Genomic DNA, 16,839 nt, shown 5'->3' with positions numbered 1-16,839 from the left:
TTTCTTTGCCGTTGTTGTTTCCGGAAAAAGTTGCAACTCTTGGAAGTCAGGCTTTTGATTGGTTCTTGAATGTAGTCTGCTTTCACACAGTAGGCTTAACGAAAAACGAGTGAAGCCGCGTTAGCCCTTCCCAATTGGGTTTAAAATTTAAATAATGAAGTAATTATACAACAAATTATTTGTGTCATCATGTGGTGAATTTAAAAATTTTATTATTACGAGTTTTAAGTTTTATTGAGTTGATTAGTCTGCTAAGAATTGAAATAAAACTAAGCCCACCCCTTTTGTCCTACCGCTTTACCTTGTGAACTTTGCCTCTATAGTAGCCTTGGCGACGTTCGCATTAAGTGAAAATCGTAAAACAATGCTATATTTTATAAAATTCTGAAGAAATTTAGTGAAGTTCATCGGAAGTAAAGTTTTTTTTTTCGGTAAAGTCAAAATGGCAACTCTCGAAAAGTTGATGAAGGCTTTTGAAATATTAAAAGTCCATCCAAATACCTTTGTGGAGGATGGGCAAAGTGTCAAGTAAGTGCATGCTGTTTTTTTGTTCTTTTTTAAACTAGTTGTGGGGTAAATTAATGAATTTTCAGGAAAAAAGATGTTCCAGTTAATAAAAAAGATAAAATAACCCAGTGTAGTATGATAGCGGATGCAATATGTTCCCAAAATTTACGGTATTGTCAAGGACACATCAACCGCAGACCACCTAACCATGGACAGGCAACTGAATAGGGAGCTAGGTTTGCTTAGAGCGACGCATGACACTAGTGCGGGGGGGGGTCGCGAGTTTATCACCAAACCCTAGTAAAATTCGGCAATAAGTTGTGGTTAAACATGACTTTGCCTGTCAATGGTTAGGTGGTCTGAGTGGACATGGAAGTTTTCCACTTGGTGCCTGTTAAAACTGGTGTTGATGTTAACAGGTCTGTGTCAGATTTCCCAAAATACCTTGGGATAGCCATGGAAACATTCCTATCCTTTTGTGACGATGAAGATTCTGATATAAGAATGGTGGCAGATGAGTGCTTAAATAAAACCATAAAGGTGTCCCGAGGATTTTCTTTAACGTTGACTGTTGAGGCACCAATTGCTCAACTTTTTGTTTGGCCCTATAGTCCCTCTTAGAGTCACATTTAGGTAGACTACAAGTGGAACTTTACAAAGAAATCAAGAAGGAAACGTCAGCAAGAAGATTAAGAGCTGCTCTGAGTCGTTTTGCCGACTTGTGTCACTTAATTAGACCTCAGAAATGCAGAGCTTACACCGTCAATTTAATTCCTTGTTTAAATAAAATTTGCCACTATAAAGAAGAATCTGTGCAAGAAACGCTTTCCATTGCTATTGGCAAAATCATGCCTGTCTTAGGAAAATTTACAAATGACGGTGAAATCAAAATGTTATTGAAAGCATTTCTACCAAACTTGAGTTCTGAATCAGCAGTTACTAGAAGAACGGCTGCTACCTCTTTAGTGACGATTTCACATCATTCCAGGAAACCTTTAGTCTCTTACGTGTGGCTATTATCCGCTCTGCTAGGTAGTCCCTAACCACCGTGTAAATTGGTCTCTTAAGGTTATAGCATCTTTTTGTCGCTTTAACTTTTAGACCATTTGATTCCCGTAAACCGAGATCATCCAGTTTATCTGATTTTGGGAGTTTTATTGTGCATTCGCCATCTTATTCCTCACTTGTCTGAGAAATCAGCTCAACCTACTGTAGTTCTAAGAGGCAGCATAGGTGTTACCATGAAAGAGGAAGAAGTTAATGTTAATGATGATCAACTTATTCAAGTTTACGAACTCCTGCTTCATTATACACGTCACCAAGATCATAATGTGATAACGGCTTCTTTGGAAGCATTGCAGCAATTGTTTAAAACTACCCCTCAACCTTTGCTGACCATCTTACTGTCATCCGAAGGGATTCAAAGATCATACATTTATAGTTCCGATTCCCTTGTCGCGTCTCGACTTAGAGCCGATAGTAAGGAGATGACGTTTAAGCGTGTCAAGTTCCACATACAACAACGATTTATTGAAAATTTTAGGTCAAATATTGCCAACACCTTCGACTGACGAAGATGAAGCTACTTTAGATGATGAACCTTTTTCAGTAGATTTGAACACTGGTAAATTAAAATTGAGATCATTATAGTGTTCATAAACGTTCTTTAGTACTTCAGGTAAGGCGGTGTCAGTACATTGTAAACTGGGTGGGGACTTTTTATTTTTCAGAGGAAAATTTGGCCAATAGTTGTGAAACATTACCCATAACCGATTCCGGGGTACCTTCGGAAGATTTCCCTCATGATTCGCGTAGTTGCGCGTCCTTTGATGGGGATGATATGTCTGATTACTCATCTAGTAATGTAGGACAAAATCTAGATGGACGGTGGTCACCATTCACCTCCCCCGGTGTCCACCTTAAAATTGATTTGAGGAAAGTACCCAAACAACTAAAATCAACCAACAGTGAAGAAAAACTCTTGGAAATGGATGATTCCCAAGATATAGTTTCAGCCGCGTCCTCTCCCGGGATGAATTCAATCTTTAGGGTTGGAAATATCGGTTCTTTCACTGATCGAAACGTCCCTTTATGTTACTGCGCGCGTTTGCTCAGCAGCTCTTTCCTTCTATCCGGAGGTCAAGGGGGTTTAATGCCTGATCGTAGCGTACGAGTCAGCATCAAATCCCTGGCCGTTAGTTGTTTAGCCGGAATTTTGAATCTTTACCCTAAGGCTTTCTTCCTTGATCTTGACGTGTCTGTAACTGATCAGTTTTTGATCCAAGGTACGGTTGAAATCTCGCGTGGTTTTAGGTCGGAATTGTTGCTTATCGGTAAAAACAAAAAAAAACCTTTTAACAGAGCGTGCGCAAAAGGTTTGGGATGTGATGCATTATACCCAACACCATGATCCTCATTTGAGAGGTCATACTGCGTTGCTCTTGGGCTCATTGCTCAAATACGGTTTAAGAGAAGCAGGGGGATCTTGGGAGAAGTGGGCCAAGACGCTAACGTCGTCTATTGGTGATTAAAATAAGATTTAATTACACTTTAAGTTTACTATAACAAGTAAGTTTCATCATTTTACAGACACCCCAACATTAGAGACTATCCTTATGAGTTTGTTAGAAGTTTCCCAAGACGAGTCCTCAGTCGCGACTCGATTGGGTCTTTCCGCTCTCAAACTCTGTTTAAAGACTATTTTGAGTTTGGCACCCGCCTACATGGGTCTGAAACTCTTGGAAGTTTTGCTTAGTTTGAAAGACAACCCTTATTGGTTAGTCAAAGTCGAATTGATGGAACTAGTCTGCGAAGTTCCATTCGCCGTTGTCAATCAAATGCAAAACTCGATTCAATCTCACCATCACCATTACCACTATCGCGATCAAAACACCCAAATGACCGGTCACTTACAACCCCGAACCCCTTCCTACCAAGATAGATTTTTAAACGAAGTTTTGATGCATTTGTTAAGTGATGAAGATTTTAGGGTTCGTCAAGCCGCGGCTAATTCTATCGTCAAGTAATAATTGACCGCGATATCTCTCTTTCTTCTTGTAGATAAACTTAAGTATTAATCCTTTCAGGGTCATACCTTACTTATTTTTCGCGATTGATCACGCTCATCACGACCCTGTCGTGGCAATCGCTCGTCAAGAAATGGATAAATTCTTGAATGTTAGTAATTTTGATCAAAGCGCTCGAACGGGTCCTTTAGTTCACGGTTTAGTTAAACCGTTTGATCTACACGGTTATCCCGCGGCTAACGCGGAAGTTCAAGGTGCCCTATCGAGGGTTTTATCACAATTAGTGAACCTACTTTACACCTCCACTAATAAATTCCTCACTGTAAGTCGTGATTGAAAATTAGGAACTTCGGTGGTTGATTCTGTTTTGGTTAAAAGTGTTGTAAAATGTTTTAGTTTGGGTGTTGTCATACTCTTTGCGAACTTTCAAATGAATACCCACCTACTCTTTATACCCAAGCGTGGTCTTACGTTTCGGGAGAGAGAACTTCGAGTGTTAAACCCTCAACTACCGCGTTTAAAGGGTATAAAATATAAATTTCGCGGGGGTAATTGGCCATATGTCTAATCAGCGCCACTAGCGGATAGTCTGAAAACTACTCCCATAGAGTCTAGGTATATTTAAGCGGGTTTGCAGAATTTCCGTCAGATGGCGCGGCGTTCGAGCCACCTGGCTATGATTCTGCAAACCCGCTTAAATATACCTAGTCTCTATGGGAGTAGTTCTCAGACCATCCGCTAGTGGCGCTGATTAGACATATGGCCAATTGGCCTTATTCCTGATCAGCGCCACCGAGGCGTAGCGGCGACTTTTGGAACTATAATAATACGGTAGCCAATCAGAGGTGGCGCTGGAGTCGATGGACTCTGATGGAGGTCTGTTATTTTTTCTGTTTTGATTATTGCCGCTTCAACTTCAATAGCCAAGGCTTAACAAGCGATATGGTTTCAAAAGTATTAAAAGTTGATTTTACCTTTCTTATTCTGTCTAATATTATGAAATAAGACTTTCGGAGTAAGTTTTCATTCGATTTTGGTCTATTTGGAGATTATTAGGTTAATAATAATTAGTTAAAACATGTTTTTTGAAGTTGAAGCGGTAATAATCAAAAACAGAGAAAATAACAGATCTCCATCAGAGTCCATCGACTCCAGCGCCACCTCTGATTGGCTACCGTATTATTATAGTTTCAAAAGTCGCCGCTACGCCTCGGTGGCGCTGATCAGGAATAAGGCCAATTCGTAAAGAAATTTAATAACTTTAATACGTATTTAGAGCAACACAAACACCCGAAGTTGAACCGCTTCAAGAGTCTGATCTCTTATTTCACCTTTTAGTCTTAGTTACAAGCACACCTATCGCGCTAGACTTGCTCTCGCATCAACATATTTTGCATCTTATCGGTAATATTTTATCAGGTGCGTTACGGTCACAGGGTTATTCGGTTCTCGACGCCATTTAATCTGTTCGCCTGACACGCAAAAACACCTTTTCAGGTTCTTGTTATTTCAAAATACAAGCTCAAGTAAAAACTTCGTCGGAAGGCTCAATTGAGGAATCAAAATGGACAATATCAAAAGATCCTTCTCTTTCCAAAGCGGTCGAGAAACTTCTAAGTCACTTGATTCGTTTGTTGAATATGTTCACTTTGGTCATTGAGGAACAAGTTCCCGTTCATCAAACTAAATCGAGTTTACCCTCGTTGCCCAACGCCCCGAATTTGAGTCCAATGAAACGTAACAAGAGTAAAAGCAAGGACGATCAAAGTTCGGGGGGGTCGTTGGGTTCCAGTTTGTCCAGTTTTAAAGGGTCTCCGCATCGGCAAGCTTCTCACGATCATAAAAATTCCGAGGGAATGGAAAAAGATAGATTGTTGGGTTCGTCGAAAAGCGGAGCTTCGTTACTGGGGCATTTTATTCTCCAGCCACTTTATGTCAAACTCTACGATCTGTTGAAAGCTACGCATTCGAGCTATAAGGTTTGCGTGTTGTGTCGTTTAATGTTTGTTTAAAAGAACTAAACATGGAATCGCTATAGATATCCATGGATTTCGGTTCTGTGGATAAATTTCGTGGGTTGTTGAAAGTAACCTTAGACGTATTGTCCCAAATTCTCGAGGTTTCAACCCTCGAGGAAATGGGAAGCCACGCCGAAGAACTTTTAACTTATTCTAAATCCGTTATGTCAATGGAAGCGTGTTCCGCTATCAAATGCGTTAGACAGGTAGTTAAACGCGTTTCCTCGGGTTCTTGGCGTTATCCTAATAATTTTAACGTCCCCCTACAGTTACTGAAATGTTTATTCGGTACCAATCTCCTCTCTTTATGGGAAGAACCCCAGAATAGTAGCAAAACAACCGGCGCTGGTAGGAAACCGGGTCGAGCTACCAGACTCTCAACATCCCTGAGTAACGCCAGCGCCAATCAAGCTCCCGGACTTTACCATACTTGTTTTACATCCCCTTACACGCTCTTCACTCAATCAATTACTACTAGCAGTTTAAAAATGAATACTTTGAATACGGACACCGATTTGGGTAGTTGGTTGAGTTGGATGAGGAAACGTAGCGAGATGAAATTGTCAAACACTTTAAAAGGCGGAAATAAATCCGACGTTTCGTCATTGGCCGCTCATATCAGGCTTTTCGAGCCTGTTGTCATCAAGGCCTTAAAGTTGTATACAATCGCTAGCAGCGTTGATTTGCAATGCGAGGTTCTTCATATCTTGGCGCAACTTGTTCAACTCAGAGTTAACTACTGCCTATTAGATTCTGACGAAATTTTCATTAATTTCGTCATCAAACAGTTTGAATACATTGAAGAAGGACAGATATTGTAAGCGCAGATCGTGCACTTAACGTGAAACGCCTTGTTCTCTAACGCGCGACAATCTTCCTCTAGGCAATTGGACAGTCTGATACCTAGTATCTTCTGTTTCTTAGTCTTACTGTCCTACGAAAGATATCATTCGAAATCCATCATTAGCGTATCTAAAATTATACAACTGTGCGATGGTTTAATAGCCAGTGGTCAACCCCCTCAGCTTTGTGGTATGTTAGGACGCGAAAATGTACCTTGCTTTTTACTTATCGGGTTTTCTTCTTGTAAACTTAGCCATTCCAGCCCTAAGACCTATTGTGGAAGATCTATTCCTTTTAAGGGGCTCCAACAAACTCGATTCTGGGAAAGAGTTGGACGCCCAGAGGGAGGTTATCGTATCGGTATTGTTGCGTTTTGTGCAATATCCCGAGGTACGCTTCAATTTATTTGTATTTGACGTAATTATCGAGAGATTGGTGGGTTCTTGCAGGTTTTGGATATGTTTCTACTTATATTGCATCAGTGTTTCAAAGAGGGTGAAGATAGGTGGAAAAAACTTTCTCGTCTGGTTGTGGACACGGTTCTTCCCTTTTTAGCTCGACAGCAAATCCAATTAGATAATCAAAATGCCCTGGACACACTCCATCAATTGTTCGAAGCCGTGGCTCCGAGTGTTTTTAGACCAGTTGACATTTTGCTCAAAGTCTTATTCGCCACGCCTCAGGATTTGGTGAGATTTAAAGTTTAGGAAAGATGGAAAAAATTTTTCTCAACCGCGGGAACCAATTTTCAGAGGAATATAAACAACCTCCAACGTTGGATGTGCCTTGTTTTGAGTCTATTGCGAGTTTTGCTCGTTCAAGCCAAAGAAGAAGTAGCTTTGTCTCGACTGGGAGATTTGGGACTACCCATGACCATTCCTAAATATAGTGCTAAACTTTTAGAACCCGTTCTTCCTTTACCCGTTCCCGTTTTCGCCGATCCCTTACACGGAAATCCTCACCCGGAATACACCATCGCTAGGTTTTTATTTCAAGTTGTAGGTGTCTTGGCGGAAGCTATTCATTCTCACACTTTTTCGCCTTTATTGAGACACCAAGAGCACGTTTTTCTTTGCCAACAAATGTCTCATTTACTCCTGTATCTTATGCACATGTTTCAATCAGGTGATTATTCAAGGCGCTTCGTCTTGAAGTACTTGTAGGGTGTGAGAAAGTTTTTGCAATATTTTTTTTGGGGTTGCAGGAATATTTCGAAAAGTTACTAATTCCGCCATGAACATAATCAAACCTGAAAGTTCAAAAATCGACATCGAATTGCCACCTAATGGCGTTCAAAGCTTTTACAGTGTCGAAGAGATTAACCAAGTTTTTCTCGATATCGCGCCGCTTTACCCTACATTGGTTTTGCAATGGTGCAATATTTTGATTTTATTGAACTACGAAAATCAGGGATATTGGATTCAGATTTTGCGAACAGTTGTTAGAAGACCCGCTCCTTCTTCTCCCAGCCCTAAGTACGAACATAACGAATTAGCCTTATTCCTGATCAGCGCCATCTACCCATAGCGGTGACTTTGAGAACTACTGTAAGCGGCAAGCCAATCAGATGTCGCTAAAATCTGGTGACGTCATTTTTGGTAAGACCCGAGAGTGCCAGTCAGTGACGTCACCAGATTTTAGCGACATCTGATTGGCTTGCCGCTTACAGTAGTTCTCAAAGTCGCCGCTATGGGTAGGTGGCGCTGATCAGGAATAAGGCTAATTATTGTCTCGTCTCCGTTGACTTTCTTCTTGAACTTGCTTTATTCTTGAAACTCTAGATACTTGTGCGACAAATTGTCCCAAACTCCGAATAGTTACAGTTTGGAAGTTGTTCGAAGAGGGGGATTGATTTTAATGTGTGATTACGTTGTGAGTTGAGCGTCATGATTGAGTTAATTGGCTGGGAGTTTCAATATGATTGTCCTTTTGTCTAATTAGTGTGAGAATTTGAACGATGCCGAACAAATGACGTGGTTAATTATAAATCACGTTAGCGATTTGGTACTATTCTCTAGGGAACCACCTGTTCAAGATTTTATAAGCGCGATTCATCGTAATTCGGCCGCTAGTGGCTTATTCGTCCAAGCTATTCAAGCCAGATGTGAGGATATCTCCAAGGTTCGTTTAACTATCTTGTTATCAACGGCGGACTATAGAACAATAACGTAAAACCTCAAATTTGTAGCCAAGTTTCTTGCAAAGAACTTTGAAATGTTTAGAAGCGATTCACTTGAGTCAATCCGGAACATTATTGACACTGATTGTTGACAAATTCCTTTGTAGTCACAATCTTTCTCTCAGTCGAAGTTACGGACAATTGGCTTGTCGTAGATTACAGATGCTTTTGGATGAATTAGCCCGGGATCCTAATCAACAACAACTTCCTTTAGAAGATATCGAGAAATTATTGGATCTTCTATCGGAACCTTCTATTCATAATAGACATATTGAATTAGTCAATTTATTGAAGCAGTTAAGGGCCGTCGTTTCTGGCGTTTCGGCATCGGCTAGTTTAGATTTTGAAACTAACTCCGAGAAAGATACGGAGTTACTGGGAGTTAAAATCAATCGCGAATGGTTTTTAGAAGAAGTTAGGAGTCAGTGTTTTAAGAGCGGAACCTCTTTGAAAGAATGCGCCTCGCTTCTCTCGAAGTTAACTTACGAGGATTCGATGGCCATTATGAATTTAAAGGTTTGTATGCCTTAATTAAAGGGACTGTAAAGAAGGCATCGGCGGGTGGGTAAAAATTATTTGAAATACGTCAGAGGCACGTGACCAAGGAGAGGCGTGGTTCAAAGAAGCTTAGTTCGTTTTATTCCGAAAACCACCACTTCATGGAATTGGCGCTGCAATCTCGCGAAAAACAAGGACTAGATGTTAACTAGTCCCACTCCATGAGGAGTCTTTGTATCTTGGCACCACGTGATGTGTGTGACGTATTTCAAATAATTTTTACCCACCAGCCGATGACTTCTTTGCAGTCCCTTTAAATCTCTTCGGTTCGCGATTCGAATGATCTAAATCACGCGATTCCTGTCTTTATTTTAGGGTTTCCATCTTCCAATACTCCAGCAATGTTTACTTTTAGGGGCTAAACAAATTACAATTCGAGATAGTAGATTGTTACCTTCCGCTAGTAATAGCGAGTTAGTGTCCCCCTCGTCGTCATTACCAGAAGGGGCAAACCCAAACGACCCCGAAACCCCTCTTTACTCCGCTACTAAAACCACTCTACTTAGACACGTTACTCAGATAATCGAAACTGTTCCAAGACCTCACCAGGTCAGATAAGATAAACTTCTTTTGGTTTATAGACTTCCGGTGGTGCTAAGAATAAATCCTTTTAGGTTTTTCTATTAAGAAACGATACTTCGACTCCCCGGGAGTCAAAATATCGAGCCAAACTGACCGAACTCTTCCAGGATTCATTTTTCTGGGATAATTTATTCCAAGTGGCTGATGCCGTGGCTACGTACTTGTTAACTATAAGAAAAATGCCCGGACATTGGGAAGTTCCGGTGGATAATTTGGAAGATATAGCTCGTTTAGGGATTTTATGTTCCGAAGCGGTTTTATGGATGCTAGAAAGCAAACAAAAGGCGTCCTGCGAAAATATCTATACGTCATTGAACACGCTTGATTTAATATTAAAGAACTCTAGTTTGGCAGCCGTCATTGGTTTGCAGGAAAACATGACGTGGAGTTGTACAGCCATCGCGGCTTTGTACAACTTTGTCCTTCATTGTAAACAAGATCTATCTAACGTTAAGTTCCCATCCGCTAAAGATGACGGTACCAATCAAGAGCACATTAAAGCGCAGTTAGCTTGTACGCAAATGGCTCAATTAATTCGATGGTTAGAACAAGCCATCAACGACGGCGTAACGCTAGCCATTCCATCCTTTATCATGACTCGAATTCGTAACTTGATAGCTGGTCTTTCAAGGATACCTTTTGTGAATAGTTTCGCTCGAACACCGCCAATTTTATGGCAGTTAGGATGGCAACCCGATATTGGTGGAGAGTTTAAAACCATCATACCTCCACCACCGGGAGAATTCTTGCAAGAAAGGGACGTTTTAATGCAGTATATCTATCGGGTAAATTTATTGGGTTGGACATCGCGTCAACAGTTTGAGGAAACGTGGATGTCATTATTGACTGTTTTGAGCGCGACGCCGTTAGCCGATCACGAAGCTGAAGATGTAATTAGTAAAGAAAGTCTTATTAATTGTCCTAAAACTAAAAAAATGTTGTTAAAACTATTAAAGGAAGACCAGGAGAGGATTTTAGCCAGTTGTATGGCGGTGAAGAGTATCACCGCTTTATTACTTCATACTTTACTGCTACCCCAAACGGGGAATCCTCATAGTAGCGTCTTTTTAAGACAACCTAGAGATAAACCTCTAGCTTTTCTTCATACCAGGTACACCCATCAGTTTCTATATCTTTCATCCTCTTAGATTTTGTGCCCCCAGCACGTTTCTGTTTTTCTAAAAACTCCATCAAAGACCAAAACCTCTTCACTAATATTCTAATTCGCCTTATTCCTAATCAGCGCCACCTACCCATAGCGGCGACTTTGAGAACTACTATAAGCGGCAAGCCAACCAGAAGTCGCTAAAATCTGGTGACGTCATTTTTGGTAAGACCCCGAGAGTGCCCGTCAGTGACGTCACCAGATTTTAGCGACTTCTGGTTGGCTTGCCGCTTATAGTAGTTCTCAAAGTCGCCGCTATGGGTAGGTGGCGCTGATCAGGAATAAGGCTAATTCTTTTTAATCACCACACCACCTTTTCCTGATACCTGAAATCTGTCGTCGGTTTTTTTTCTTGTTTTAACCGTTTTAAGATGCGGAAAAAAACTGCAAGTGGTTCGAACTCCGTTGCATCTGAAGATATTGGAGCTATTGGGCCTGAGGTAGTATCTTCCAGAATAATTCTGGTGTTGTACGTAACGTGTTATTCCCCCCACTGTCCTCTCTTGGTTTTTCCATCTATTCTTTTTCTAACTTCCTTGCACAAGTTCTACTGTACTAGCTGGCTGTTGACTACAGTTTACAAATTAATAATTCCTCCTTTTGTAGGGATGATATGCCGGTTTTGGGTTCCAACACTGAGAAAGTGTCCAGCAGGGTGTCTTACTCTATGGGACAAGTTAGTTTAGTTACTTGGCCTTTTTTTGGGGGGGGGGGGAAGGTAAGGTTTTAACGTCGGATGTTTCTGGAATTAAGGTGTCTTTGGAGTATCTTTGCGTTGCCGCGAGCCTTTTAGAAGAAATGGTCGAACACGAAAGTAGTTCTTCGTCAAGTTCCAGTCCGAGTCACGTTGGAAGTATTTTAGGTGGAGCCGCGAGTTATCATCAGAGGGAACAAAGTTTAGCCGCTTCGGGTTTGGATATCCATTCCTGTTTGCATTTTTTGTTGGACCTGTATAGTCAATGGCTCTCAACGCAGTCCTGTAGTCGAACACCTTTAGTGTTGCTGACTGAAGTAGCCAGATCCGTATGTTTTATTGATTACCCCTTAAATGGAGGGTGAAGTAGAAAATCAAGTGATTTTTTATCGATTCTTCTTCTAATTATAAGACCAGTCTGCATAGTGAAACATTCAGGAAATACCAACTCCGAATGATTTTAAAATTAATTCAAATTAGGTTCAGATTTTAAGGATAATTTTAAACAAGGACCTCCGACCAATCGCGTAACGCCCTGCCTTTTTATTAACAAAATTCTCGTGGCACGCATGTTCCGTGTCGAATGAAATTTATCACGAGATTTGATAAAATTCGCGCGCGACGTGATAATCGTGGCGCGAGACATGGAGCGTGCCACGTGATTTTTGTTAATGAAAAGGCAGGGCGTTACGCGATTGGTCGGAGGTTCTTCTTTAAAAATCATCCTTAAAATCTGAACCTAATTTGAAATAATTTTAAAATCATTCGGAGGTGGTATTTCCTGAATGTTTGACTAAGCAGACTGGTCTTATAATTAGTAGAAGAATCGATAAAAAATCACTTGATTTTCTACTACACCCTCCCTTTAAATGCGTCAATGATAGACCCTTGAAAATCTCCGAAAAGGTCGTGATGTTATCGGATATATTTATGGAACGAATCCAATACGAATGGATGCTCGACACTTTGTTAGAACTACATAGAATTCATCCCGCCGAGGATGAAGTTATAGCCCAGTATTTAATGTACGGAATATGCAAGGCTGCCGCCGTTTTAAATATGGATCAAGAAATGTTGGAGAAGTTGAAAAAGATAGTCGACGTCAGTTTAAAAAGCACTTACTTGCCAACTCGAATTGCCACTTTGTATGGCCTTCTTTATTTATTGGAACAAGGTGGAGGTGATGAATCGTACCCGCTTCTAAGCACAGCTATGGATTATCTTAATGTTCATCTCGATCATTCTAATTTGTAAGCCTTATTGTGTGGTTTTGAGAGAGATTCTTTGCTTTCTATGGGAGGTAAACTGATTTTATACGGATAATTTTCATAAACAGTTTCTTTAGGGCAAGTAGTGCCAATGAAGACCATATTTTAATCATGTGGGCTTTGGCTTTCTACATTATTGAGAATTACCAAGATAGAATCGCTGATAATGATTTCGGTCAAAAAATGTTTCAAGTTAGTTAAGTTTTTCGGCTATTTTGAAGAATAGTACCTGCACCCCGAAATATAATAAAATATATACCAAATGAAAGCTCACACCTTACTCTATTCATTGCATATCATTATAATAAGCGCAAAAGTAAATTAAGGGTTTTAATTAGTATTATACATATGGCAGTGCCGTACGTAGCTCATTAATTCACCTATACTAGGTTAGGTTAGGTTAGTTTAGTTTAGGTTAGGTTGGGTTAGGTTAGATCACTTGGTAAACATGTCAAATTTGAATTTCCTGCTATTTTTACCGAGGGGGTAGACGCTCTGGATCTCTGTGTACACCCGAGTTCAAAAGAGTTCAGCTTTGACAGTGCATTGAGTTCAAAGCCTTCGGAACTCGCAGTTTAGCTTTGACAGTACATTGAGTTCAAGACATATTGTACACCTGAGTTCTCAAGTGTCTACCCCCTTGATTTTTACACGATTTTTAAAATTTGATTTTCTACCATTAATAATCATTTGCGCCAAAAAATTTTAGCACCATATTTTTTTTCACCGTCTAACGAGTCAAAAACAAAAACAAACAAAAAAAAAAAATTGGCGGTGCAGGTACTATTCTTCAAAATTCCAAGTCCATCCATGCAGTAACCCTTAGTTTATACTTTAAATACTTTATTTTTTCCCGTTTATAAACAGTTAAGCCTAAATGTATGTAGTGCTGCGGAGGAATCGGTACCAACTAGTGTTTATTTAGCAGTATTTCACGGTTTGGAAAGGCTTCTAGTTGCCGATTTATTGAATGCCAAAGAAGCCGAGATGGTTGTCAAACTCTCCGTTGATAGGTAGGGGTTGTCTTAAAGGGACTGCAAAGAAGGCATCGGAGGGTGGGTAAAAATTATTTGAAATACGTCACAGACATCACGTGATGCCAAGATACAAAGACTCCTCATGGAGTGGGACTAGTTAACATCTAGTCCTTGTTTTTCGCGAGATTGCAGCGCCAATTCCATGAAGTGGTAGCTTTCGAAATAAAACGAACTAAGCTTCTTTGAACCACGCCTCTCCTTGGTCACGTGCCTCTGACGTTTTTCAAATAATTTTTACCCACCCGCCGATGCCTTCTTTACAGTCCCTTTAATGTTCGTGAAATGAAATGCAATTACCTAAATAATAATTTATGGTACGCAGAATCAAGCAGAGTAGTCCTCCGAGAGCGCTTGCAGCTTTGGGAGTTCTATTTTCGTGCATGTATATAGGTAAAGGAGCGTCTGGTCTTAAGTCATCGGACACAAACCAAAATATTGCTGGACAAGAAGATTTGACGCCAACTGCGGACCCTGAACAATTAATTGCTGCTATGGAAAGAGTTACCGCCATATTTGATAGGTAGTTTTGGCAATCGGCAATTGTCAGTCATCGAGGTGAACTGGCTGGCTTTAAAATATTTTGACAAAAAATAATGTTTAGGGTGAAACGTGGACTGCCATTTGAGTCGGAAGTGATAATCCAAGTTTTGCCATCATTTCTGATGGAGTTTTTTCCCGCTCAGGACGTACTTAATAAAGTTATCGGAGAATTTGTTTCTAGTCAGCAACCTTACCCTCAACTTCTTTCCGGAGTTTTATACCAAGTTTTCGAACACTTGCATCACCAACATCAAGAAGAGTTAATTCACGATTGGGTTTTACTCTCTTTGTCAAATTTCGCGCAACGTTCACCACTTTCAATGGCTGTTTGGAGTTTAACTTGTTGTTTCGTTAGTGCCAGTAATAATCCACTTTGCCGATCAATGTAATTAGTTAATTACTCACTCATTCGCCTTATTCCTGATCAACGCCACCGAGGCGTAGCGGCGACTTTTGGAACTATAATATTACGGTAGCCAATTACAGGTGGCGGTGAAGTCGATGGACTATTATTTTCTATGTTTTGTTGATCTTTCTGAATCATGTGAATAGCCAAGGCTTAACAAGCGATATGGTTTCAAAAGTATTAAATGTTGATTTTACCTTTCTTATTCTGTCTAATATTATGAAATAAGACTTTCGGAGTAAGTTTTCATTCGATTTTGGTCTATTTGGAGATTATTAGGTTAATAATAATTAGTTAAAACATGTTTTTTCAAGTTGAAGCGGTAATTATCAAAACATAGAAAATAACAGATCTCCATCAGAGTACATCGACTCCAGCGCCATGTGTAATTGGCTACCGTATTATTATAGTTCCAAAAGTCGCCGCTACGCCTCGGTGGCGTTGATCAGGAATAAGGCCAATTACTTTGATTTAATAACTGAGTTAATTTAATTGAAAGGTTTCCTCATATACAAAATCGAATGGGTTCGATGGAAACCAGAGATAAAAAGTTATTTTGTCTGGCTGGTTTAGAATTTAGAAATCAAGTAAGATTAAACTTTAAAGTCGTTAAAGGGAGGGTGAAGTAGAAAATCAAGTGATTTTTTATCGATTCTTTTACTAATTATAAGACCAGTCTGCATAGTGAAACATTCAGGAAATACAGTTTCCGAATGATTTTAAAATTAATTCAAATTAGGTTCAGATTTAAGGATAATTTTAAAGAAGGACTGCCGACCAATCGCGTAACGCCCTGCCTTTTTATTAACAAAATTCTCGTGGCACGCATGCTCCGTGTCTCGCGCCACGATTATCACGTCGCGCGCGAATTTTATCAAATCTCGTGATAAATTTCATTCAACACGGAGCATGCGTGCCACGAGGATTTTGTTAATAAAAAGGCAGGGCGTTACGCGATTGGTCGGAGGGGATTATTTAAAATTATCCTTAAAATCTGAACCTAATTTGAATTAATTTTAAAATCATTCGGAGCAGGTATTTCCTGAATGTTTCACTATGCAGACTGGTCTTATAATTAGTAGAAGAATCGATAAAAAATCACTTGATTTTCTACTTCACCCTCCCTTTAACATAAATTTTATCAGTCTTCTGAAAAGTATTAATTATTATTATTATTAATTTTTAATGATAATAGTTAACATCTAAGGAACAAAAAGCGAGTTTCAAAGCTACAATAGCTTCTGTTTCACATTTTGGTTCACCATATACCGATCTTTTAGCTTTACTCTAAAAGACCATAAATTGAATAGTCATTTTCTTTTAATTAATGTTAATTAATGTTAATTAATTTAAATTATAGGTATTTTTTTTTTTGTTTCGTTTAACAAACGGTACCTGATCTATTATACGGTATAAAATAAAAAAAAAAATAAATCTGAGGGTATAAAGACTAATTAAAGACGTAAGTATATTAGATAATTATATATTAACTTAATCAAAATTATGGGATATATATAAATATTTATGAAATTATTATTATTGTAATGATAATGATAATGGTGAATTTTGGGCCTGTTTCAATTTAATTAATGGTGTAACGGTACTGAAAACTTTAGGGATTAAATTAGATGTATATACATTTAATTAATTAACAAATAAGTTCAAGAGTTATTTAATTAAAATCTATTTTATAGCGCATATATTTAATGTATTACAAATACATAACAAATTTGATCATATCAGTCTTGTAGATTTCAAAAAAAAAACTTTTCACTGCTTTCAGCATTCATTCTTGCTTGGCACATTCCGTTTTTTTTAATCAAGCGAGCGGGATTTGCTTGATTATTACTGATTTAATCTGTACAGCTTGTAAATAACTTTATGTAGTAAGGGGGTTTTAATATTACATGTATAAAAAGTAATTTAAATTAAATATATCGCCAATCAGTAACTTAAAAGACAGTGATCGTAATTAAGCCTTGGTTACAAACATGCGGTCTTCAAGAATTGAAATTT

The 16,839-nt window shown here is 39.2% G+C and overlaps 1 protein-coding gene across 3 annotated transcripts; it reads left to right on the top strand.

Moving 5' to 3' along the window:
• The first annotated feature begins 7 nt into the window (after positions 1-7).
• htt (huntingtin) lies at positions 8-16,781 on the top strand. 3 transcript variants are annotated; one of them, XM_089838837.1, is made up of 36 exons: positions 8-528; positions 594-677; positions 927-1,047; positions 1,119-1,539; positions 1,609-1,986; positions 2,051-2,131; positions 2,238-2,792; positions 2,869-3,030; positions 3,097-3,529; positions 3,594-3,855; positions 3,930-4,057; positions 4,810-4,952; positions 5,031-5,512; positions 5,572-5,757; positions 5,821-6,368; positions 6,435-6,583; positions 6,648-6,784; positions 6,844-7,083; positions 7,147-7,519; positions 7,599-7,869; positions 8,176-8,266; positions 8,336-8,515; positions 8,583-9,089; positions 9,447-9,680; positions 9,746-10,603; positions 10,670-10,824; positions 11,250-11,318; positions 11,485-11,554; positions 11,632-11,901; positions 12,479-12,822; positions 12,918-13,032; positions 13,708-13,853; positions 14,200-14,397; positions 14,479-14,802; positions 15,323-15,410; positions 16,019-16,781. In XM_089838837.1, exons 1-36 carry the CDS (start codon positions 443-445, stop codon positions 16,112-16,114), a joined length of 8,985 nt encoding a protein of 2,994 aa, XP_089694963.1. In that variant the 5' UTR covers positions 8-442; the 3' UTR covers positions 16,115-16,781. The 3 variants fall into 3 exon arrangements, with proteins under 3 accessions (XP_089694963.1, XP_089694962.1, XP_089694964.1); XM_089838836.1 differs by having other exon boundaries at positions 12,909-13,032; XM_089838838.1 differs by lacking the exon at positions 11,250-11,318 and having other exon boundaries at positions 12,909-13,032.
• Positions 16,782-16,839: the final 58 nt, after the last annotated feature.

This window comes from Phalangium opilio, unplaced genomic scaffold (genome assembly GCF_054372755.1).
Source record: "Phalangium opilio isolate 3A_F unplaced genomic scaffold, DU_Popi_V2 ptg000003l_1, whole genome shotgun sequence".
In the NCBI taxonomy this organism is placed as follows: Eukaryota; Metazoa; Arthropoda; class Arachnida; order Opiliones; family Phalangiidae; genus Phalangium; species Phalangium opilio.
This window is presented reverse-complemented; position numbering and strand designations above follow the sequence as displayed.

Coding starts and splice junctions, on each gene's coding strand:
- htt (XM_089838836.1), top strand. CDS start 443: ATGGCAACTCTCGAAAAGTTGATGAAGGCTTTTGAAATATTAAAAGTC. Junction 5,758..5,820: donor CTATCAAATGCGTTAGACAG/GTAGTTAAACGC, acceptor GTCCCCCTACAG/TTACTGAAATGTTTATTCGG. Junction 10,604..10,669: donor CCGATCACGAAGCTGAAGAT/GTAATTAGTAAA, acceptor AAACTATTAAAG/GAAGACCAGGAGAGGATTTT.